At 34.1% G+C, this 27,787-nt stretch overlaps 1 protein-coding gene across 1 annotated transcript; it reads right to left on the reverse strand.

The window, feature by feature from the left end:
* Positions 1 to 6,378: 6,378 nt before the first annotated feature.
* On the reverse strand, positions 6,379 to 26,628 carry LOC149797142 (baculoviral IAP repeat-containing protein 3-like). The gene is made up of 7 exons (XM_089960351.1): positions 25,844 to 26,628; positions 21,469 to 22,902; positions 20,685 to 20,860; positions 17,997 to 18,081; positions 14,532 to 14,759; positions 11,027 to 11,149; positions 6,379 to 6,670 (listed from the first exon to the last, which is right to left on the reverse strand). Exons 1-7 carry the CDS (start codon positions 26,400 to 26,402, stop codon positions 6,432 to 6,434), a joined length of 2,844 nt encoding a protein of 947 aa, XP_089816477.1. The 5' UTR covers positions 26,403 to 26,628; the 3' UTR covers positions 6,379 to 6,431.
* Positions 26,629 to 27,787: the final 1,159 nt, after the last annotated feature.

A 27,787-nucleotide genomic window follows, 5' to 3' on the forward strand; every position in this document is an offset into this window, starting at 1 on the left:
TTAATGGCGGTTTAACTTGTGCTAATAGAATATTTACAGCTAAACAATTATGAAACAGTAAAGCTTATTTGCAAAAGTAGCCTTTCTGCAAGTAAACGAAAATGAATGGAAAACCATAATTCGATCGTCAATCCATCAGATTCCTGGATTGTATCAAGCTTCAATTATTGACAGATTTATCTGGTTTGCCGCAAGTCATTGAACCATGAAAAGGTAATTATCTTCGTAACTCATGTCATCTGGTTTGAAACTTTTCATACCATCACAAGTTTATTATTATCACCATTATTTACATTTGTTACGCTTTCTGTGAATTTTCAAACTTTAAGTGTATTGGGGCATAAAATGTAGTCGGATTATATACATTTTATGATAATACAAACACAATATTTACACTTCACCCGAATTATGTACATGAAACATATGTACATGTAATGATGATACAAACACCATATTTATGCTGCACCCGAAATATGTACATGAAACATATGTACATGTAATGATGATACAAACACAATATTTATGCTGCACCCGAATTATGTACATGAAGCGTATATATACATTATGATAATACAAACATAACATTTACAATTCACTTGAATTATATAAAAGAAACGTATGTACATGTTATGATCATACAAATAACATTTCACTAAATATAGATAAAAATGAAACTAAATGATATTTAAAATCTCTCTTAAAACTCTGGCATGTGGGTCAGTTTAAGCTGCATTTTAATACATTTTAACTGGTTATATGAGATTTACTCTCAGAGTTCAGATGAAAAGCAGTATACAAATTCTTTTCTCTGCATGTTATAAAAAAGCACAGGGGTATACCTACATCAGGGCCTACTTTAAATATATCTATCTGATTTTTATATAGAAACGAAAACAAAATATCACAATTAATCATTATCAATAGTGATCATATACCATCTTAAATACGGTCCGCTTTTCCAAACATAATCTAATAATCTGAATAGGATGTAGACCAGGATCTTGCAAGCTTTAGCAACAAAGTGGTAGGAACTATACATCAAAGCTTCAAGCAATACAAAGGTGTTCAATATATATTGAAATTATATACATATCCAATGACAATAAACAATAATGGGAGTAAAATTAATGGATTCATGGCAAAGTGGCAAAAGACAACTCTTAATTTCAGACCATTCATATTAAGATATTAAGTTGTCATACAATTAATGGAAGTTTTCCATGTATCAATACTCATTAACACGTCCCAGTGTGTTCTGATTAACGAAATTATAGTGCTCACTAGATTTACAACTATGATACTATTTAGAAATTGACAGAAGTATCTGGCATGTCATGTATACTATTATACTATTTTCTGCATCACATAATTTTACATAAGTATTTCCCACTGATGATTTATGTCGTTGCCTTCGTCTCTTTATATATATCCTTAGACCCATCTACATTTCTAACCATTATTCCGTTACTTTTAAGAATCATGGTTGCTCACTAATCACTTGTACTTGAGGAATGCAGCCTAAACCTAATTTTTCAACAGCTCTACCAAGACATTCCTTTCATACTTTGAAGCAACTTAGTCTAACAAAATTTCTTGTTGTGAAACATGCGACCTCTCTGCATTCACTTAAAGTTTCTTCAGTCATCACAGTCGTTCATTGGACTGACTGCATTTTGGGGTGCACGTTATTCTAGTTTTTTGTATGTGTACTCTACATATTCATTTTTGCTGGTGTACATACACTGGGGACTATATTATATCATATTGCCAATGGTATAGCCCCTGTATACACAGTAAAACTAAAGTAAATTAGTTCCGAATATTAACCAAAATATCATATGCTGTGTGCAAGTGTATTGTTGCATGTAACTTTTCAGTCCTGAATAATATTATACATTCATCTTTGAGACTGATGTCAAATTTTTAAATCTGAGCACAAACTGCGCAAGTACAGAAATATCATGCTTCGTTCATAAAAATAGAACATTGTTGTCATCAAAGATAAATTTGCAATGTGAGATTCACTAAAGAAATTTGTAAAACAGTAGTAACTTACTTAATGAAATGTTAAATTTTTGGTCAATTTATACTGATATACATTCCAAATCATCACAATACATGCAAATATAGGCTTGACAGGTGTCAAATATATCAGCATGTACAGCTGAACTTTGACTTCGTTAGAAACTAAATATAAAAATATTCAATAACTTGGTATTATAAATAGATAATTTTTTTCTCAAAATCAGCCATTATTGTACAATAAACTATATATATATATATATATATATATATATATATATATATATATATATATATATATATATATATATATATATATATATATAAACAAGAATATGTTTTACATCCAGAACTCAAGTTGTAAAATCCACCTATAAAGGGCATTTAAATCGTCGCTACAACAGACTGTTAACTATATACGTTTATAAAGCATTAAACATTCTAGGAAATATTCTTCTTTATTCTCTTCAATATGACAAACAATTATGGCATTTACAACTTGAGTTCTGGATGTAAAACATATTCTTGTTTGAAAAGTACGTCTCGGACAATCATTTGATCATAATGCACGTAATATGGTATGATTGGAGACAAACCAACGTTTTCCGAACTCAAAGAACATACTTTGACTTGCGAATGATTTTAAGAACAATACCCACTATAGTTTATGAAATCCAGTTCGAACTGAAGCCCAGAAAACTGTGGGGAAAATAAGTGTATTGCTACACGATCGAATGTACAAAATAATTAATTCATGAGACTTATATTGACACATCACATAATTCAAAATACATTTGTCTCCAGAGACATACTGCCACTATCCCTTTGAATTTTCATTGTAAAAAATAGGTTGTATCAACTACAAATAAGGAATACTCGTGGCTTATCTATCATTCAGTAAAAGCAGAAGGAGAACATAGAATTATAGTTAAAATAATGCATTGTTTTTGGTTAGCTGCAGACGTTTAGAAAGGGTCGCATATGCTCATCAATCTTATTTTTTATTGGTTGTCTATTTATACAATCATTGTTCACTTTCCATTTTTACAATTTTAAGGAGGTCAAAGTACAAAAGGTGACTATCATATATAACAGTATTGTAAGGATTTACCGTCCAGCTGTTAAAGAGCAAACAATAATCATTGCTCTAAGGTGCCGTCATTCCACATTGTTTCAAGATATATATCTGTTGACTCAAATTTGATGTCTAATTGATTTGCAGTTGCCTTTTAGGTTTTAGTAGCTGAGATGCAAAATACTGTCTGATGGCCAGCTGTGTTATCGTATTCTCTCCAAAACTGGAATCTCTTGGATAAGTATCACGCAGTGTGACTGTCATAGATATTTTCTTCTTATTTCAGATTGCAATGAAACATCATTCGCTAATAATTGGGTCTGCATTGATTTGCAAATATCTGTAGAATAAGAAACCTTCCTTTGGGATTTAATTTCATTCATTTTGTAGATTTTTATAATAATACAAAATGACAATCCATACAAAACGTATTGTTACTGATATGAGATATATGATCCAGTAAACATGCACACAATTGTGTCCCAATGAAAAATCCTCAGTTCGACGTCAGGAAAAAATTAGATGCACGTGAAGTATTTATTTTACAGCATGTGATATCTAATCCTCGAAAAAGATTTTACGTAAAGTTTACGGTGAAACTTATGTAATGCATGTGGGATACAACATCCGCTTAACATATAAACTTTATGTTACTCATATGAAAATGAAGATTTAGAGAATGGCTTGGAAAGATCACTCAGTGCGAATGACCCATGATAATTCAAATTAATAATCAAAGCAGAAAATAAATGTCAGTTGTTTCCTGTGCATTCCAACGATTCATACAATACTGTTTTTGATGAAGTACAAAGAGATATGTTTGACAGTATACGATTCCATTCAAAGACATGTCACTAATTTACAAACCGTATAATGGGGGACTAATTTCCGAGATCAACTTGGTACTAGTTTGGATGAGCCTCAGCAGTTGTTTTGCACAGTAAAGCTCTAAAAGTTAGAACGGAAATGTCCGAAGCACAAAGGCCATATCAGGCTTATGAGATAATAAACTAGATTGCAAAACACGAAATCATCACCTAATTATATTTAAAGGATTCTGGTGGATCTACAGTAATACAAACAAAAAATGGAATAAACTAAACTCTTTAAAAGTCATAACAAGATCATACGACTCGTGAATGGTGTTAAAGTGAACAGATATAAGTCAATATTTTAATCTGAAAGAATCTGGGAAAGCTCAGTCGATATGTAAACCGTTTCCAGTATATACATTACGCCGAACTGAGATTAGTCTCTTTCTTTATTGGCTTAGACAGCTGTCCTGACAAAATGTTAAAATGCAAGTGAGACCAGTCTGAAATTATCTCACCAATCTAAATAATTTTTGTCGGCCAATGTATCAACCAAATGTATAAGCCTGTCAAGCTAAAATCACAAAGACATCCCACCTAAAGACATTTCAATCCCAAGACTTCTGTCAAAAAGTTATATTGCCTATGTACCAACAGTCCCAGCCTAACAGCAGACGTATGCTGAAAAAATATCAACAGCTGTTGACAATCATGGGATTGTTTGGGCTGTATTCATCTTCCCAGGAAGCCTGAATGAAAGTCTGGGATTGCGTATACATAGGTGGCATACACTGATTATCAGACACATTTCCCGATTTAGACTCTAAAGGTTTGCAAATTACAACAACTTTGACTTGACGTCCATTGCGATTGGAAGAGGCATTATGTCTGTTGCAAACAATATAATGGCGCACAAAAACAGTGCCCCAAAGAATGTCTGGTAAACACTTGGATAACAATTCTTAAGGAGCCAGGATGTAAAACGTGTCTGGAAATATGCAAAAGTATGTTATGTTTTGTTACTATTAATGTATAAATTGTTATGACATTTTCCCACCATGATGTCATAATTACTAGATAGCTCGGAACTAACTACTGGTGGCTCTGCGTCATGTATATTTAGGTATCCAGTGTGAAGGACAAGGCGTGCAATTAAACAATTTAGAGAGTTTGCGATTATCTTCTGGTTCTTAAGTACTTAAAACGTTGGTTTTATGACAAGTAGACTAAGTATTCATGATGTTTTCAAGGCAGAATATCTACTCAGGTTATGTCTAGGACCACACTATAACTATAGTTCTTTTGTAAAAAAAAAGTAAATTGGACTAAGCGACTAGTTTAAAATTACCTGACAGATACAAGCTACTATAATATAAATATGATTCATAAAGCAATATAATGAACATACCTGCTTGACGGTGCAACAAGGTGAACATTTACTTGGGTGGCAAATATCAGAATTGAGCCCATATGAATTAAAAACTTCAAAGCCATTTTAAATTATGGTTTTCCTTTGCGATACGACATGGCAAGGCAATGTCTATGTACAAGTAGTTCCTTCAACAAATCACAATTTGATGAATCCAGTTTGTGGACTGGCTGATTATCGGGTCAAATTGCACCAGCCCAAACTAAAAGCAGTTCCATTATGATTAGGCTGAACTGTTTTTGCGTTATTGCTAAGTCAGCAAACATTCAGTTGTCCATAAAAAGTGTCAGCAATGCTCTACTCCTCCAAGAAAATGAATTAGTTCATACAAAAACTATCACGCGTGGTTGCTCCTACTAAGCTGATTTTCATCGCATTTATGCTTGAAAAAATGTATTTTGTGTTTACTTCCTAATTTACATTACATAATATTTATATTTTATAAGTTTTCTGTAACGTTTACTGCAAATCAAATAAAAGTCCTACTCATAACCCAGTATTGATTCTGTTTTTTTTCTAAAGGGTCAATTGCAAAGCCGCTGAAAATACTACTGTTTATTCCTGGTTCCCATGGACATCTGCAAAGGTTTAAAATCTTCATGAAAACCAGCATTATTGTGTGGTCTCTCCGTAGATTCGATTGCAGCGTCGCTGAAAATGTTAATATGTATTCCTTGCTTCTATGTACAGCTGACAAAGCTTAAAATCTCCATATTTCCTCCTCCAATAAAATCTGTCCGATGTTGCTATTGGATACACTAGTGAAGAGGTAGAAACGAAATGAAATAAATTAATTTATTATTTATATTGTCATAAAAAAACCTGAATAAAATATTCACCTATTACAAACTCTGCAACTACTGCTACTACTACCACTACTCCTAATTATACTACTACAACAACTGCTACTACAACTACTACTACTACTACTACTACTACTACTACTAATAATAATAATAATAATAATAATATTATTATTATTATTATTATTATTATTATTATTATTATTATTATTATTAAGCTATTATTGAACACCCAGGAATTTAAGTAGGAGTTTTCAAACTGGACCGACCACATCCAGAAAAGTTCAACCTCAGCCAAACAGTGTCTTCACAGTCCCTTTAATCAGCGATCTACAGACCGGGCATTTTCTCATTGCAGGTGCGCAGTCAGGGCAAGTCACTAGATGGCCGCACGGTAGAAAAACTATACTTCTGGTTTTGTCCAAGCATATCTTGCACAGGGTGGCGTCTCGCAATTCTGTATGTTCTCTCACAATCTTTTCTGGAGTTATAAGTTCTCCAGTGACGGCCTTCTCTGCTGCTACACTATCTACGGACAAAAAGAAACTGTTAGGTGAAAGCTTGAACATTATGAATGCATGTATGTCATACAGAGAGGCAAGATACACACATACACACACACACACACACACACACACACACACACACACACATATATATATATATATATATATATATATATATATATATATATATATATATATATATATATATATATATATATATATATATATATATACACATTGATTGATAGCTGAATAGGTCCTTGAATTTGAACCTATAAACTATTTTGCGGCACGGTTATATAGACCATGAGGATTATGCCTGTGTTTAAAATATGTGTGTGTTTGGTCTCCATAGATAAAGTGAACTAACAGAAACACTTCTGGATAGTAAGGATGAACAGACATATAGTCGTCCCAAGAAAATAATGTTAGTAAATACCTTTCTCCAATGTTACATCTCCACGTGAGAACATTCTATAATTTCTCATTACAACATAAGGACACTGAGCACAAGAGTTTAAACCAAGCCCAGATTATATGAATAATCTGCTTACACAAACCATATATTCTATAAAATATACAACATTAATGTGATCAAATCATTAGCATATCGTCTGACATGGTCTGATTAACACTGATGTAATACTGACGTACTTTCATACTCACAATTTTCCAAAAAGTCTAACTATTGCTCAGAGTTCTAAGTGTAGAAGATAATACCTTTTCCAGCTTAACAATAATGCAAAATAAAACAAAATACATAAGCTTGGAGAATGTGGATAACATTTTAAATAATTTAAACTCTTTGATGCTAAAACAGTTTTAGAGCTGTTTCTAAAACAATTCTAATGTAAAGTACGAGGCTAAAATTTTTTATAATTACTTACTGACTTCCATTGCATAGATACAATAATGAAAATTTTAGAAAGAAGGAATTAACCAAGGCTGCATACTGAGCTGTATTTCAATTTGCATTGGTCTTCACTGAAATCACAGGTCAGTACTGTAACTTACATCTTTTGATTTCATATTGTAAAGACAACACTCAATTAACTTTCAACATTCATATTATAAAGACAACACTCGATTAACTTTCAACAGTTTTAAACTGCTGAGCTAACATTGCAACTTAAACAGACATGTGTTCATGAAATAAAAATATGAAATATAAAATGGAAAGGTAATAGAAACGAAGTTTTTTTTAAAAAAATGCAACAATTCATAAGCATTTTTCTAAATTTACGTTATATTATCTAGCTCAAAAACCCTTTTAAAAATATGAAAATATGGTTTGACAAAACGTGTGACAAAATGGACAAAGCAGAAGAGACATTACGCCACTACTCGATATAGTCTGAGTTATATACGAGACAAATTGTTGCTCTAAAAATAGATCACTGGTAACAAAACCATAAACCAGTGAGTGAACTGGTATGTCACCCATCGGTTCACACATCAACATCACATTGTCACAGAATTAGGCAAAGAAATAACTTGGTTTTGTCTTAAAAACAATTAGACTATTTTTCGTTGTACATGCGTACAGCGTTATATAGGGTGACTGTGTTTTTCCAGGTAAGCGACTGTATTAACATGTACCTAGCCACAGATTACTTGTGTCAGGTATCATGACTAACATGATATGCACGGGTATTCTACCCCGACTTGTACTCACTCTCCTATGGATTTAAGTAAGACGAATCTCGAAAAACCAGACTGGTCGTTTTTGGATCACGTCAAGGAGTATACACTCTCCTTTATTCTCCAGCCATAGGGGTAAGTGTTAAATTTATATTCTTTTTATTTGATAGGCGAAGCTTATTCGGTTTGTACTGTGTTATCGTGTAATAATGTGTTTATTACAACGCAGATTTAAAGTATTATTATATATCTAGAGATTATACAGAAACTATTATGTCCAATTTGGTTTTATTGTAGCTGTTTCTGACTGTGTTTGAAGATGATTCTGACTGTGTTCGTAGCTGACTGTTATGGTAGCTGACCGTGTTTGTAGCCGTGAATGTCTATGAAATGTTATTGTGAATATGACTAGAGCGGTCCGAAGCTGTACGAAGCCGTCTAAAGTTTCTTGGAGTCATCTGGAGCTTTCAGTACAACGCTGTCTGTTGTAAGATTATTGTGAATCTTAGTCGTGATAAGATTATTGTGAATCTTAGTCGTGATAAGATTATTGTGAATCTTAGTCGTGATAAGATTATTGTGAATCTTAGTCGTGATAAGATTGTGAATCTTAGTCGTGATGAGATTATTGTGAATCTTAAGTTGTTTCAAAGATTATTTTGAATCTTTAGGTGTGTCAAGATTATTTTGAATCTTAAGTTGTATCAAGATTATTTTGAACCTTAGTGGTGTCAAAGAGTATTTTGAATCTTGTGTTAAGATTATTTTTTAATCTTAATAGATTTTGTGAATATCTTGTTGAACAAAATACTGTTAGAGGGGTTTGTGCAGTCCATGAGGGTTCTTGGATCTGCACTTCATTTTATTTAATATTTGTTTTGTTTATTTTCGATTGTATTTTTACATCATATATTTATCATTATTAATTCATTCATAATTTTCCATCTTTCCCACATTGTGTTTGTCTTGTTCATTTAATCCAAAAACCCACTCGGTTACAATTCTGTGACAATGGTGTCAGAAGTGGGATTTGAACCCACGCCCACATTCCTGGCACACATCTTGTTCAGATTCAGTTCAGACTGCTAAATGCCCCTCTGATAAACATTGGTCTGAATGCCTATGTTTATGTAACTATCTTGCCGAAAGGGTACAGTGCATTTTTAAAATACTCAAATTCAAGTTTTATCATATCTGTATCTGCTTAAGCAGAATATAACTTACATGCTAACCAGCAACAAATAGAGATTATGCACAATAGTTGCGTGCATCATTAAGTATTCATATGTAAAGAGCATGTGAACAAAGTGAAAAACATTTAGAAGAATCCGATTCTCTGTATGATATGATTTTTCAAAAGCTCTCTCTCTCTCTCTCTCTCTCTCATAAACAGTTTAGGAAAGTGATAACACGTATATCTTGTTTTTCTTTCATCTTTCTCATTTTCGTAGCATTGTCATTTGCCATTTGCTGCCGAATCAACATTTAAAAAATATATTCCGAAATTTTATCCATGCCTTGTTCATAAAACAGGTATGTGTCAAATAAAAGAATAAGGAGGAGAAGAAGATTATCAAACAGAAGCCCCTGCCAGTTGCATCAAATCTTTTCAATTGATTTAAACTTTACTAGAGCGAGAAGCAATAGCAGGAAGTTCACATACAATTAAACATATTTTTAAAAAAGACTATACAGTAGAAGTGTTTCTAAATAAATAACTAATTACTGATGTCACATACATAATTAAACAGGTGGGACTTAGTTGAATCATGCAGAATGTTCGTACAGACACGGGGGCTTATATATCTTAGGAATGAATTGAACACTAAGCGTCTAGGGCGCTCTCCTTCTGTCTGGAAATCATTCAGTTTGAACTGTACCGTTATCCGCTTCCCGATTAGACCGGGTAGTGCAAGTAACAATGTGAAATATGTCTGAAATAATATTTGCATGGCGAGAAAACATTAAAACAACAACAAAAATCAAAAAAGAAATAAATATAGTTCTAAACGTACTAATTAGAGAACATAATAAGCGCATGAAGTCAGTAATGTCTAGCTTCTTTCAAACTAATTCCTCGTATATTGTTGAAGAGCCATAAAAGTGAAAAAGACACAAAAGAACTCAATTCAAAGTGAAGAAAAAATAATATGCTTAGGTTTTAGTCATGTTAATAATTCCAAACAAGTTTCAGGGCAATTTATCAACGACAGACCTGATTTAAAAGAATCATCCAGTATTCGTTCTCGAAGTGTCACAATATTTGGAAACACAATATGAAGGAATGGAGTTTTAAAAAATCAGTTCTAAACGAACTTGCTACTAAATGTATATCTAGGATTTCTTTTGACCATTTTATTTGGTTTTGTTACTCATAAGGTGAAAATGAACATGCATCTCGTTCTGGCTTTATATCAGTGGCACAGAAAAAAGACGGAAGAAGTTCCATTTTTAGTTTTTGGATTGTAACTTTATATGATATAAAAGTCACCTGCACGACAAATTCTGGAATATCAATCAGATCTGAAACAATTATGTCAAATTTCATTAAATTGTAAAGATAGTTGAAAGCAATTATGAAAGAGGGCATCGAACAGATCTAGGAGAATTAGTCCGTATGTGTGTAGTACCTCATCTGTTGGGGCAGAGATGACTGTAAAGCTGTGTATATATCATTTGTAATTGTGCAAATATTCATATAAAGGTAAGGGAATGTCATTGGTATATTTTTATACTACCTTTTGCATTCCTTTTATTTTCTTGTTCAGACTGAGAGGTTTGTGGGAGTTGACTATTTCCTTTGTCCTCTTCGATTTCAAACACAGCTTCCATTATAATTTGTCCAGTCAATTCAACTGATCCTGGTCATAATATATATATATATATATATATATATATATATATATATATATATATATATATATATATATATATATATATCCCCATTTAAATAAATATGTGTGACTTATAATTTCATGATTCATAACACTCGATTCATGTAACCAATTTACCAATTAAAAATTTCTATGCTGACAATACACAGAAGATATGTTTAATGCGATGAAAAAAATATAAAAAATGTAGAAGTATTAAATAAATTTCATTTCTTTCCGATTACAATGTCTAATTTATTGCTAGAAAGGCAGAAGTTTATTATGTATATTCTCTATACTCTTATTTTAAACCTGATAGTAGATAACCTCTATCGTATGAATATCCTTATTGCTAATTAAATGACGATGTACTATTAGAATGTCACTGTAAGTAATATTCCAAGCATAGTGTTATGATTTTCTGTACTTTTCTTCATCAATTATAACTAACAATTGTTCGAGCTAACTGAATTTCTCCCATAACACTTGTCTAATCATAACACGTTAGGAGAACATATACTACCGCTTAAATATAGCCCTACCAGACCGTTGCCTTGTTCAGATCTTTGTTCTGGATTAAATTCTGAGTAAATAACGTATCTGAGATTATAAAACGATAACCTTTGATTATTATAGGAGCTAACACCATCTCTTCGAAGAGAACTTTGATTCAATGTCTTAGGTTTTGCAATGCACTCTCGGTTGATTTAGCAGGCACGGATAATGCAGGACTGTCCTGTGAATATCCGTTGAAAAAATTGAGGTGTGGTTGATTTATGGTGATTCTTGTATAGGGTGAATCATGGGGATCATTCGGCATTCAGCTTTGTGATAGTTCTGCATGGTATTAGGAATCAAAGGACAAAGACATGTTTATCGCATCTGCTCCAATTCGGTAAAAGGCTGTCGGATATGTAGGCTTTCGGATGAACAGCTGGAGAAAGAGGATTCGGAGTTTAGCGTTCCATCTTGAAGCAATGAGGGCAGCTAATGGTGACACCAATTAGTAGATGTCTGATTCAAGAACAATGGGTGAATATTCATGCAGTGTGAATCTGTACTTAAGCATTCCTGTGATGTGATTGCTTTGAAATTTCTTGACACCACATGAGAACGTTCCAGGCAGGAAAGCAGAGGTCTGTGGATTGGGTTTTCTTTTACCTTTTGAAGTAATAAGCAACATTTTAAATTACGGGAAGAATGAGCCTTTTCAGAAAACTTCTACTGCCACGATCAAAAAGCATTGGACATTGCCTTCCGATAAAGGGTGCTGGTGTGCTTGAATTCTCCTAAAAGGCACACATCTCGTTCACTTGTAAAGAGGGCAACAGGTGGGCATATACTAGTAGATAATATATGAGGCATAATTGTGGTGGGCTTGAGAAAGCGTAGCAGGCTGTCGAACAATGCGGGTTTTAGGACTATGGCTCTTATAACAGAGAAACAGCTCACCGTACTATGTTCTGGTGGTAGTTAGCGCTGGTTTGGGCTGTAGTGGGGATGAGGCCCTATGATGACTGACTTCTGATACCAAACTCCAGTACCAGATTATTTATGATTAGGTGACCATGTAATGTGCCGGATTGGATCAGGTGGGCCGCCCTGCCCTTTCGGTACAGGTTTATTTATCCCTGGCGCATTGGAATCCTCTGTTTGGGATACTACCGATTTTGTATCCTGTAATAATAATAGATCACCGTACATAATCGAGACGGTAGATGGGGAAGGTCAAGGCGGTGTAGAAGCAGTGGGCGTTGAGTGGGTCCTGTTTACTTATTGTATCGAAGTCACGTATCAGCTTTCAAGGGAATGATCAACATATGTCAATGTCTAATATATTGCCAGGGTCTATATTCGGTGATGGAATGTCCAAGAATGGTTTAGAGATGTCGCCGTACAATGTCTGCACTCACCAGATGATATGATATCTGTACTGAAGTTTGGACTGGGTATTCTAGGAACATAATTGAAGTGTGCAGGTCCAGACGTCGGAGACACAGGTCAATTCTGCGCGAGATCTTAGGCGGTCTGCAACCGGATGGGATCTAATACCAAAATGCAACATTGTCTAAACAGGTAAAGATCGCTTTAGCCAGTACTAGGGTTTGTCTTGTTAATGGCATGTTTACTATAGGTTCAGATGAGCCTCATTACCATATTGGCACGGCCTAGTAGGCAGTACTTAAATCTGTTCTGTTTACGGCAACAAGGGTGATGGCGGAAATATTGGTTCTATGTTCGAAGATTGTGATCACGAACTTCTTTGACCATATATACCCAGACTAGCATTGACATGTTTCGAATGTATAGGCTGCTTTGCACTACATACAATTTATACAGGTGGATTGATTGTCTTTAGCCATCTTGAACAGCTTACTCCCAAAGCACATAACATTCCCAGCGTATTTATAGTTGTACATACATAGAGAGAAGAACAATGGGAAACACAGATGAATTCTGTGAAGCGTTGCATCGAATTTACTGTGTAGGGGGTACAAGGATCACAGAAAATTGGCTAGGAAATTACCGGAATAAAACACGTAATAACATGATCAATACCTTAACAGATCTGATAAACAAGTCATATACTGAGTTAAATAGAAAATACTAGTTAAACAAACTAAGTGCATACTAATAATCTACCGTGAAAACAAAATGACAAATATATATGTACATAGCTGAAGTATACTTCCCAGAAGGGATATATTTTCAGAGATTCACAAAAATGATGAAAAGGAGTAAGGGTATTTTTTATTTCCGAGGCCTCACAAAGGAGCGTGCATCAAAGCACGAGCAGGATTTGTAACTTAGGATTTCTGGGTTTTATCCCCCATCTGATAAAGGGGTTATCACTCTAGGTTAACTTCAACCCTGGCAAGCAGATGACCTTTAAACATTTCTGGAATTAAAACAAGACAAACTATACTATAATCATCGACAGCTGAAACTGCGATGCAGTGAATATACACATACCTTATTTTATAATCGGCTAGGACGTAATAATGCAGATGGCTGGTATAAATAAAACAAGTGTAAAGTGTAAGGTTTTGGTTATATGAACCTTTCTCATTAATTTCCTTCCGGCATAATTTAGAAACCCGATCAGAATTGTGCTCTGATTTTTAAATTAACAACAACTAATTCCGTATATGCTGGTGTATACTACGTATGTAAATGGGGAAAGGTTATACACATTTATGACATTATGTAATGCGCTAGTAGATCAGGATCTATGCACTTTGTTCTGCTAATGATTCAAGTGAACAATCTAGAACTCCTGACAGTCTGTAACATTATTTAAAATGGCATATTTGAGCTACATTTGGGTACATATTGTACAGGATAAGTATTGTAATCATTTTGGACTGACCTTTTTTCATCAACACCATCTCAATGGCTCGCAGAACCAGTTTGGGTTCGTAGCCCATGTCCAGTACACTCCGAGCAGCATCCGTAAGCAAGTATTTCTGGATCTCTGCATTGCCAGGAGATGAAATGGGTGTTTCTACTCCACCAACTGCACCACCATGTGTGCTTCCAGTGCTGCTAGTAAAATCTTTAGGAGCTGTAGAGTTAGCTAAATTGCTGTTGTGGCAATCTGTTAATTAAGGAAAGTTAATAAAAAGCTAGTCTTATGAGAGCTGAACTTATCCACATAACATACAACCTTCTCCAATGTGACGAAAGCTGACGTTGTAATTCGAAAAGCATATATATATATATATATATATATATATATATATATATATATGTCATGCAATGGGGCTTTACTTTGTTTGATAGTATGCGAATACATGTCTATCATAGGTGTATCCACTTTCATATTTAATATTGATCTCATTAGATGCAGTTCAGCTGATTCTTTTAAACTACTTACAAATCAGACTTTAACTGAAGAAAAGCTCTGACATAATAGCACGTGTCCAAGACTGAAATAAAATTAACTTAGTTATGTTGGCCATGCACCACATGTTACAAAAACATAATTTTGTTACATTGTCAAACATTTTGTAAACTAATTTCCCATTCACTGTTTGATATTTGTTAACATTTCGTGTACATGTTAGAGCAGAAATCATTCAAATTTCATATTAGGCGAAGCGTCTCTATGATAATGCAGAAAACGAGAAGGGTGGACAAAGAAGGCAGGAAGCATTATATTATATTATAGTCCCTTATACGTAAGCAGGTTCTATGGGAATCATATTATTATAACAGTTACATCAACAATACTTATAGTTTAATACAATTTATTACAGATGTTCAGATAAGCAACATGAAAATTTAATATGAAACTGACCACTTCCCACCTAAGTAAATGCTAAATCAAAAGAAACACAGTTTGCTTGGTCCAAGAGTCTAAATAGCCATACATGCAAAAAGGTAATGAAATTTAACTACAATTATGCAGGAAAGATGTTAAGTTATGGAGCTTCTTATCCTTGTACCAGTGTGTAAAGGGCGTTCCAATGCAAACATAATTGACCCTTCATTTCTATAAAATCTGCATTATGTAACTATAATGTGTAATTAGAACAATGTCTATAATATCTACTCTACTGACAAATGTAAGTGATCATAATCATGTCCATTACATGAAACAGATACAGATCAATGCTCATGAGAGCTATTTATATGCTATAAACAGATTTATGCATACTTGTTCATATCTCTGTCAGCACTTTCTGACAGTCATACCTTAAATGACATAAACAAAATTAATGTTTATACTTATCTGCACCTACATACTCCTCATAACAAAAGTTTAAAGTCTTCATCGTTAAATGTATAGACTTTCATTTCAAAAGCGTAACAGTAAAACAAGGAAGCATTCGTACTGAAAATATTACAATTTTCATGTAAATAACCGCCTCTTGATTATTATGTAGCTACATAATTCACTATCTTCTAGTCAACACGTTATTACTAAATGAGGATAGTCAATAAGCAGGTCGTGAAAGATCAGCTATGATTATTTATAAATTTAACAAAATGTCGAAATTCAAAACCATTAAAGATAAAGATTTGTAGTATTAACAAGAAGGTCAACCTCATCTCCCTGACCAGCATAGCGACACAGATCTCAGTTTTGCACTAAATGTAACACATACCATTTAACCATATGATGGGATTGGGATGTTCTTTCTGCACTCGCTTTAAATTGTGTCCGATGCAAGTAATCGCTTCAAGAATTTGAAGGAGAATCCAGTTGTATAATCAAACATCACTGTGATCGTAGCAGCAGGTCACTGCTGTGTTCATTATTTTTAGATATAAGTATGCCTGTCAAACACCAATGATTGTACAAAACTCAGTGTCCAAGTAGCTGGGTTAGAAACAATTTCTTAACGTAGTTAATCACTGAAGCATGAAAAGTATGTCACTGTGAGATATGTTTGTCCATTATTATTTGAACCTTTTAAAATGAATATATCCATTACGTTTATAGCTGTAATTGATACAATTAACCCACTGCAAAAGTTTTACGTTATTCCCGAGTCAAAAATAGGTCAGTATTAATTGTTTTGCGCATTGTGTGCAGTACCCCCAAAGATGATGATATTATGTTTATGACTTTAGATACATCAATATCAGATAATCTGATTTAAATGCCAAAACTTACCGTAATGAATGGAAAATAAAAAATGTGCGGCTGTTACCTTATTTTGCCCGTGATAATCAGCACCATCCAATCTTCAGATATTTATTAACTTTTCATGATCATGCATACAGCAGTGTCAGAGAAAATAAGCTAAACGAAAAACCTTAACGTAATAGCTGGAGTGAAAAAATGTCAATATTATTCGTTTTACACGTATTTAGTATTACCCTAGAAGATTAATACACCATAAAGTTTCACTGCAGTATAACTTCAGAGAAACCGATCTAAATTTTAAAAAGTAATATAATCGCTGGAGCCTTAAAAGTAGGTCACAGTAGCCTGTACTTGTCGTGGTCAGTAGTACCCTCCAATTTACACAGCAATTTTCATGAAGGTATGTACAACGGTATCTGAGTTAAATGGATCTCGAAAATTGATTGCATCTCTAAAGTTAAAACAACAATGACGACACTAGGGAGACAATATATCACGGTTGCTCAGAAGTTTGAATCAACTTACATCAATAAGTTGCTTCCATAGTGTTTGTAGTGCACGGCATCTTTTCTATAAACTAACGCATATAATGATACTAGAGGCGCAGACTTACTTTGAATCAAACAGGTTTTTCAGGACGACTGCATCTCATTAGAAGCAATGATTTTGTTTATCAATTTCCTGAATACTCTGTCGAGAACCAAAGACATTGAACTGGTACATATTAAGTAAGAAATATTTATTTCACAAGAGTTTCTTCTCAATTAGAGCAATTGTTTCCATCGACCGAAACTTAAAACAAATCTAAACATTCTGAAATATTCGGCATGCTTTTAACAAAGGCTGTCGCAACTGGTTTGAAAAGAACTGAATTTAAAACACAACAATAATGTAAAATTCGTATAAGATACAAACATTCTACCTTAAAGGTGCTTGATCACTATAAAGCTGATGGTTTACCGTAAAGTCTGGAGTATTATGAAAAGACGTAATGTAGGTAACCACGAACTAAAATTCTCGCTAATATTATTATCATATGGATGATAAAGCAAATAGAGCTGCGTCTCCAATAAATTGTTCATTGAACAAGGAAACGTGACATGTCATTAAAAGGGAATATTTCTCATCTGATTCTGATTTCGCAGTATTTCGAAAAGCACTACTGCATCAGTATATGCAATTAATGTTTAAACTGACATTTAAAGCATCTTACAATCTGTGCAGATTAAATCACCATACCTCTTTTTATTGTATCCGCAAGTGCCATCTCAGTGTTGTCTTGGTGTGGCTGGTTAACTCCACCATTATTCTGGGACATCTCCTCCTATAATATATGCATCACACTTACATTGTATGCCTGCTAAAGATCATTGACAAAGTCTGTGGAAGTATTGATGGAATAAGACACAGATGTAGTGTTTCTGTCTTAAAGGTCTCCTATGATCCTGCATAAATCGGATGAGTTATGTCAAGTATATGCCATACTATGGTATAATTATCTGTGATGAGTTTTGCCACGCATATGCCATACTATGGTATAAGTATTTGTGATCAGTTAGATAACACATATGTCATACTATGGTCTTATTATTTGTAATGAGTTATGTCAAGTATATGCCTACTATGATATCATTATGTTTGCCTATTGACGGTGTAATTACTTTCTAAAGCTACTGTTACAGTGTATCTTTCTCGTTTCGTGTTCTAGATTATACAAAATTTAAATCTTAGAGACGAATGACTTGAAAATTGATGGTGAAGACTGAATTGAAACATAAAACACGTTTCAATGGCAAATTTACAAACCCTGATATAATTCTGGTGCAATCATTTAGGCTTAGACATTTATGCTCTCCTGTTTGAGGTGAATGAAATTTCGTTCCACTCCAAAGTTCTTTACTCTGCACAAAGTAACCCTTTTAAAGAAATGACTAGTGAAGACATTTCATATATATAATCATATTGAAGGTTGAACCCGCCAAAGAATGTTTTGCATGAATCAGTTTTGTTTAAGTATGTAATTTGTACCGGATGATGGATACCGCGAAGTTACCTTACACTGACTGGGAAGGGCAGGTGTATTAAGCAACACAATCCAAGAACACACGAATTTATTAATCGTTTTTATTTTCATATATATTATAACGGAATAATCAAATCACTTAAAACTTCAGCTAGTATTTCTGTAGATGACGAGTACGAGAGAGAAATGAGTTCGGATTAATGACCAATATTAATTTGTTTTAAGCTCAAACGCATATGATCTATTTCAGTGTTAAACCGTACAACCACTAGTTGTCATATTAGAATTAGAACGTGAAATAGCATTGACTGTCAACATATATTCTTTCAAAGTAATATATTGTTTGCAACTCGCTTTTAATTGGAGGAAAGATATAGTCTGAGATGCAAGTCTGTTGATATAAGTTATGTCTTTCATGGCAAGTCCTATCATGCTTATTCATCGAGTTTGTCGGCATTGTTTAATTTGCTGTATCTGTCTCTGTTTCTCCCCCACCTCTGGAATGCCCACAAGCAGAGAAACAAGCAGTTGTTATTATTATATATTTAAGGTTGTGAATGATATGCATTCGATCAACATTAGATCGGCAACATTATATGGGGATGAACGGCATGGCTGTTTGATATTCAGATTGCATTATATGAATCTTTTAGTCTTTCAGATATTTTCTTTATTTACAATTGGACGTTAACGTTTAGTGCATCTAAAGAAACTTGGTGTCAGAACCTATGATTGCAGGGCTCTGTCCTATACTTGAGGATTTAAAATCATAAACTACACTAATATATGTATTGGCGTAAATGAAATGGTTTTATTTTTTTCCCCCTGGTTTTTCCTATCTAGGAAGGAATATAGGTTCATTTAAACTACTTGACGTTTCGTTTTCCGAGATCGTATGACAAATGCAAGTGTCCTAGGACTCAAACACTGATGAGAGAATGACAAGCCAATATTAATTTATAAGTTGAGGTAGAACCGCCATCATATTCAAAAAGACAATTACAATGAAGGACGAAATAAAACCTGCTTTCAAATTCAGTACTCAGTGTACCAGCCATGATTGTGGATTTGGTCAGCGCAGGCGAATATCTGAAAGAATCTTGGTATTTTAATACTCGGGGTGTAAGTTTTGTTTATGGTTTTAAACATTCTTTTATATTTCTACAAATATAATACGAGCAGAATGTTTTTAACGTGGCGAATCAAAGCAGATGTTATTATAAAAAAAGTTCAATTATTAAAATAATGTAATTTGTATTTGTTTAAATGGAAGTATGAGAGATTTTTCTAAAGTAGAAAGTAATTCATAGCCTTTTGAGTGTCTATCATTTATCAAGATGATGGCATGTATTGGCGAATATAATTTCAGGTCAGGTACATTGGAAGTGAGATGCAAGAATGATGCGAAAGACAATATTTATGTAACCCAGATATGTTTTGTGTTTATACATACATATAACAAAGCTCTTAAAAATAATATCAGTTAATGTTCTTGAACCAAATATGAGATCAAATTTTGCTGCAGGTAGATAAATGCAAAATATTTACATCATGAAGTTGCAGAATATTTGAAGAAAATGCTTTATTGTCTTTATATATACCTTTGCAGTTTTGCAATAAAAGTCGAAGTAAACCGTTCCATTTATATAGACTGTAAAACAAATACAGCAAATATTTGTAGAAAAGGTTCCGCAAAAGACATTTCAATTATGTTATGAATGAATAGAACTATTTCATGTTATGTGTAGGTTGCCATAACCACTAAAACACATATGATCTGTATACGACAGTTGCCTCATCTACTAAAACCCTGCCCACTTGCTGCTCTTTTCCAACCTTTTGTTTCTGACTCAGACACTAATACTTCTATATTATCTGCACTAACTTTCCTGCCACTACCTTACCCTTTCCGCTATTTCTACTGCCATCTTCACCAGGGAGACAAACTCCTCACCCTTCATCTTGCGAACATACATGCATGATGTTGACCATCGTGCATGTTCAATCCATGGATCATCTTCATTTATCCATTGGCGTAATCCTACTCCACAACAAAAACACCTCACACAGTCACCGAATCCTGCAACAATTGTACAGCCAATATTATCATACCGATTTTATTTGTTTTCTTCACTTCTAAACCAACTCAACGGCCATGTAACATTATAATATATTTGTGACACACACATACATATGAATAAAGACATATACATGCACACATAAAACATCACACACAAACAAGCCCATCTTTGTATAACCTGCCCCATAATGACTTTCTATGAGTTATTTATTACTTTATTGATTTGGATGTTGTCATATTATCAAACAGAGTGAATACATCACAATGAAGACTGGCTATTGTTTCAGCATTACAAAATTATTGTACGTTTGTATTTTGTAACAAACAATATTTTATGTCCTAAGTTGCAAGGCTTTAAGGTCCATTTTAGCCTGAGAAGGTATAACAATACCTTTCTCTCTGAATACAAAAACATTCAGGAAAAATATCATTACAAACCTTGACAATACAATGGCCTATTTAGTATGAGCTGGTAAATTACATTTAATTTGAAGCAGATAAAACCCAGTGCAGAAATATAAGATGAGAAGGAAGCTTAATTTCAGTACAGCTGGTTCGCAATGGTTCGATACGTGTTAATACTAGTCACATAGCATATCATAGCCTACCTGCATAGTAGAAACCACATTCAGCCATTTCCTCAGGTCTATGTCTCAGTTGTACTGGCCATCCCTGGAATGAATTTATCCTCATATTCTTCGAGGAATACTGTGGATGCATGGGTGGCGGATCTTCCATAAAGTGCATGCCTGCTGCTGCAGTTTGCCCGCAGTCAGATACATTCTTTCCACCCGATGACATCAGCTGGTTTGTTGGTGAACCTTTATTTGTGACCAACATTTGGTGATTCCTACTTGAAATGTTTTCCTGCTGTACTTCGCTTGGTATAAGCATTAAAGATGACTCACCTTGTGCTGTATCTAACTGATTGGACACATTAGATCTTTGTGCTCCAGTAAGATGAACATCTGCTGGTGATCTTGCAGAGATGGTTTTTATAATTGGCACATTGACTGAAGCATTACGCGTAAGGAAACTACAGCTTGGAAACATAGTTTGGTGAATAAATAGTGGATTGTCTCCAAGAACCCAACTGTCTTTACGACTACCACAACAGTAGCAAACGACCTGGTCACGATTTCCAGCATAATAAAATCCAGCTGCTATTATTCTAATGGCAAATGGATGATCGCCTGCAGGAAAGCTTTTCATGGTACAAAGTCGAAGCATCTCATATTTCATAGTCATTTGTGGTTCAGGTACATTGTCTGAAGCAAGCTGATTCAGCATTTCCCTAAGTTCCCCATGTTCAAAAGGAGAAGCAGAAGATCCACCAAACGTATCATGAGTTTGTCCCTCAACAAAACAAACAATTGCATCTCTATTAAGTATTGGTTGCGGAAGACGTTCAAATGGAATCCTGGTCAGTCGTTGAAGATAATGCTTTTTCTTGTCTTGCAAATCAATATCATTAACATTCCTTTCATTTCTTCCAGCTTTAAACATCTCTTTCTCAGAAATGATTTCCATATCTGGTTCTGATGAGATATAGAGCGAAGTTTTACTTCCATTGCTCCTTGCATGAAGAATTTCACCCAAAATCGTGAAGAAGCCTTTGACCAATGAACAAATATCTGATTCTCTCAGTGAAGTGTGTAACTTCACTTTCTCTATTAATTTCACTAAATATTGTTCCTTTATCGTCTTAGAAATAGAAGACAAAAGTTCCAACAAGTCATCTTTAACTCTAAAGGAAATATTTCCTGGTTTCTTTCCACATGTCAGAGAAATATAATCTGAGGGGTCATCCATGATTCTAATTGGTTCATGATAGCAAGCTTTTTCTCTCCAGAGCTGTGGTTTTACATCAATCGGTGAAGGATTCGACTCTGAACCTTCCCCGTGCATTGAAACATGATGATCTATTATCTGTACCATTTCGTTCTCAACACTAGCAGGTTTAGAGTTCGGAACGTATGTATTTGCAGCATGTATGTTCCTTCCATTATCAGCAAATCCGACGTAGTCAAACTGTTCCTCTTCTACAATTGAGAACATGAACACCATGAATGGCACATTATACGATTATCCCGTGTTAAATAGTCCTCTACTGCAGACATTACTGTGTGATCATTGACTATGGAGATTAATAATCACTCTTCCTCAGGTCATGCGGTTTCGAACTAAAATTACTGAATAGAAACTTTATTGTTGTCATTGATTTACCATGTCCTTCACTTCTTACCTTTTGGCCCAAGAATCTATTGGTTGCTGATTTCCCGGTTACAAGACAGAGTCTACAGCAAAATCAATTTATTAAAATCATTTCATTTTTACAAAAAATGAAACTGATATTTGACTTTGACATTAAAGTTAAAAGGCCTCGTCCATTTATTACGTACAGTACTCCATATACTTTGGTCGAAGTACATTGCTAGATTTAAAGCTACTACACAAACACATTTTATTCTTGTAACCAAAGTGACCTGACATATCACATTTTGGCGCCAAAATTAATTGGTTCCTTTATTTTCCAGCATACATGTCATCCCTTAACTTGGATATGTCTGAAAAATATTTTTGCTTTAGGGATGTGACATTAACTTTGATCTTATGACCTTAAAATCAACAGGTTTGTTCCTGTTAATGGACGTATGAACAGTCAGCCAAATGGTGAGAATAAAACATACTATAAGAAACCAAAACTTATATTTCATATCTTTTCTATTACAATACAATTTTTGTTAGAGGAATATGACAACATAACACAAGTGACAAAGTATTTCTTTAAATTTTTCAGACCCATCATCAAAGGTGATTGTGGAAATTTTGTATTCTAGAAATCATATTCAGGTCAACTAAGCTTCCTCTGGACAACAAATATGAGCAAATTGGAGTTGCTGTTTGATCCATTATACATCTCGTTAAACAACACAAAACCAGCATGTAATGAACTCTTGTCTAGGAGTGCTGATAATGTGTCATCTTTGCACTAGAATTCGGTGTTTGCAAATCATGTATTCACATGCTTACATGTTGGGACATCCTCCCCGAAGTGTGAACTCCAGAGTAAATGTCCCATGGTACGGACTTCCAAAGTAGCAAATGTCAGTTGGGTATGTATCATGGTCCACTAGTGTAGTCCCTTCAGAGTCATGATGGACCACTGTGCCATTACAGTTGCATGAAGATATGTGTATTTTCATGCTAAGTATGTGTTTAGATGATGATATGATGCGGATCATATTGGTCTATATGGTATGATCCAGACGCTAAATTCTCGGGGTTGGGAAAAACCTACGAGCAATTCCATGTTGTCCAAATATGAAATGCTGTGACGACCAAGCACCGATCGCTCATATGGGACATACATATAAGGAGTTGTTTGAATATGATATAAAATTACATCTTCCATTCAACCCAACTCCAGGAGCAAAATCAAAATTCCAAATGTGTTGGTACAGTCTATATACATAGGATTATCTTTGACACAAATTTCATGTGTACACAGCGGTGTAAGAGAAGTTTCAGCATCAAACTTAAGTAAATATATATGTGCATAAGTGTGTGATACTCCCACGATTATTTTCAAGTGCCATGAAATAGCGCGGGTTGCACGTCCAGTTTAACGTTTCAATGATCTACAGATAGATTTAAAGGGCTGCTTCAGTATCAACGGGTAAAAGATATAAGACTGCTATGACCAAAACGTCATGTACAACATTCTTGTGCTTTTACAATCTGTGTCATTTAAGGTTTGTGAAGTCGATTATCTTCTCAAAGTAATTTACAGACCTAAAGAAAAACATGTTCAAAACAAATCTGATTTCGATGATATACTTGCCATCCCTTTTGTGAGATTGATCGGTCCTAAAATGGAAATATGTTTATTGATATATACGCAAATACCACTGTCAATTCACACATGCTTGTAGCAAAAAAGGTTTGTCAAATTGGTGTATAGAACCATGTATGGCTTCCCATGCCGAAAAAGAAAATTATTCATTTGACATGAAATACGAAATACATAGTTGTGATGCACAGTGCAGATTAAAGGGTGTGTGTGTATGTGTGTGTGTGTGTGTGTGTGTGTGTTCTAGAGTCCATCTATGTCATTCGTATTCTAGGAATACTAAGAATTTGTAAGAATCCACCTGACGTCTGATGTTTCCGTATACTGATCACTTTATTCAAATCCAATTCCAGTTCATAATCCCTAATTATGATCATTGACGCTGTAAACAAAGGTAAAAAAGGCTATTATCGAACTTGTACAATACTTGGTTCAGATGCATATGCATATAAACTTTGGTGAGGGTCCATTTATATTTCTTCAGATCATTGTGTTCCCAACCTTGTAGTGTAGAAAAAGCTCAAGTTGTGATCTTTGGCATGGGACTGATGATAACAGTCCTAGAATATATTGTTGATACATATTCATATATTTAATTTGATTAAAATTAATATGTATTTGTTTATGCAATCATGTTTAAAGCCGCTATAATTTAATGAGTCGACGTTGCAATCACTGACCTTAAACGCAGGGTCATATGATGTTTGCTATAAATCTGCACTTATTATCGACTTTGACTATAATGTAGTTTAATATGTGAAAGCATAGTAAGCTCGATCAAGATCACAATTCATGCTAACATTTCTTGTGTTCACGAGTTTTCCTTTTTATACACGTGATACAATAATACTGGGGCCACCATTCTTAAAAATAATCATTATGTAACCTGAAATATTAATTATACAAATCCTTGGAGATAAATGTATATCTCTTTTAAAAAAGTACAAAAAGCGCCAACCATTTTAAAATAACTCCTGACTGTTTTTACTGCTGATACACTGCATGTTTTGCACATTCATCTGATGAGAAAAACTTCTAAATATCCATAGGTGTTGAGCAAGGTTATAACATTATAACATTCTTCAGATTTAAAGCAGATAAAAGGAAGTTAAAAGATATGCTGAACTTACCTTCTGCATAACTAAAATAAAAATCACTCCACCACTTCACTGGTGCACACCCATTGCAACTGTTACATTGACATTCAGCACCACGAATTCTCTCCAAAAGTCTTGTCGAGTAACTTTGACCCACTGATTGACGGGAAGTCACAAACATTTCCAATTTCCCATCACATATATTGATACAGATCGGTGTTGGCTCCTTTAAATTTGGACGTTGTATGAGACATTTATGCACATCATACTTTGTCATATCATTCAAGTCCAAGTTTTGCAGAACATAAGTGCGTGGTAATTCTAGGTTACCATCAACCTTGTTAAAACAAGATCGTGTTATCTTTTGTAACTTCTTACAGTACTGGATCCAACATTCTTTTGAATATTTATTCAGGGTGTATGACCGGCAGTTACTTTGTGGTACAAGACTCTCACTGCACAATTCAATCCAACAGAAAAGCCCTGACAGGTCTTGGTGGCCATCACCTATGTATGCATGACTCCATTGTAGCGTATTTAGCTCTGTACAAAGTGACAGACTGGAACATGTACTCATGCAGGCCAAGGTCATATAAATCAGATACCACTCACATGGATGTGAAGCCCTTGATAGATACTGCTTACCATCACCGAGGTCATAATGTGGTTGTTTGAATGCCTGATGCTTTGTAAACTGCGACCAACTCTCACCTTTTGGTACTGCACCCTCAGAACAAATAGTCTCAATATAAACATAGAGTTTTAACAAACAAGAAACCCTTAATATGTCCAGTTTGTAATCATCAAAATCCCGATTAAGTTCTTGAAACCGTAAGGGTTGTGAAATGCTCTTGTAGAGCACAGAGATTATGGGCTGGCCATTATATAGGCAAAGTTGAGATGGGCATAAAACGCATGAAAGGTTCGTATTACATAAATACGGCTTAACATAATCCAGTACTGGCCGCTCCCTTACATGTCGCTTCTGTGTCAGCCTGAATATTGGCATCTCAGCAGCTTCTTTGCAGATCGTGGTCGTAAAATTAACCTTCAATTTTGACTGAGAATATATATCTGGAAAAGCAAGTTAAAATTTGTTTGGTTAAACAAGATGCAAAGTGTTCATTATCTATCAGTTGAAACGTGTTGATATGGACCTTTTCTTGATAGCTTGACATTACGGAACATTTAAATTTCACGTTCTCAACTGACGTGCAAGCATCGTATTTCACCACGGTAACCAAACTTTGAATTGATCAAAACCTTAGCCAGCATCATATATGTTGACACATAACAACATCATGAAGTGAGTAAATTAACTTTTTTTAATGCAAACTATACAATTAAGAAACTGAAAATCATATCACAGTATAAAAATAATATTTGAATTAAACCACCGATTAAACGTTTGTATGACTAATTATTTTGTTGTAGTTCTTTTCATGTAAGCTTCTCCACATAGCTCATGTAACTTCTTAATTTATTTGATGCAAGCTGAGACTGGTTACAGCTCATTGTACAATATTTCTTTGTCCACCAGAATAAATTGATCTTAGTAGATTTTTGTTATTACATTTGTTGCAGAATAAATAAACAAAATATATTTAATGATGTCAAACTAAATATTTTACCCGTTCACTTATCTGAATTTTATTTTTGCATAAAACAAACTTTTAAATAGTTAATGGTGTCTTGAAATATAAAATTATGATATATGCAGTTGTGATCTTGCTTTTACATTCTTTTTTTCAATACGTGGTTTGTTCATCGATTCTTTGTTTGGCTGAATTATAGCTAGTAATCATTTAAATATCTGACTGATTCATTGTTGCATGATTGATGTGTAGTAAACGTTGATTACAACACATACTTACAAAGGTTATAATCATAGTAAACTCTGGCATATTAGTCATAAAACTTTATCGATTTTATATTGTATACCAAGCTCTAGCAAATCATGAACATTCATGAAGGGTA

The sequence above is a fragment of the Sinohyriopsis cumingii genome, chromosome 6, assembly GCF_028554795.1.
Source record: "Sinohyriopsis cumingii isolate HCF-2022 chromosome 6, ASM2855479v2, whole genome shotgun sequence".
In the NCBI taxonomy this organism is placed as follows: Eukaryota; Metazoa; Mollusca; class Bivalvia; order Unionida; family Unionidae; genus Sinohyriopsis; species Sinohyriopsis cumingii.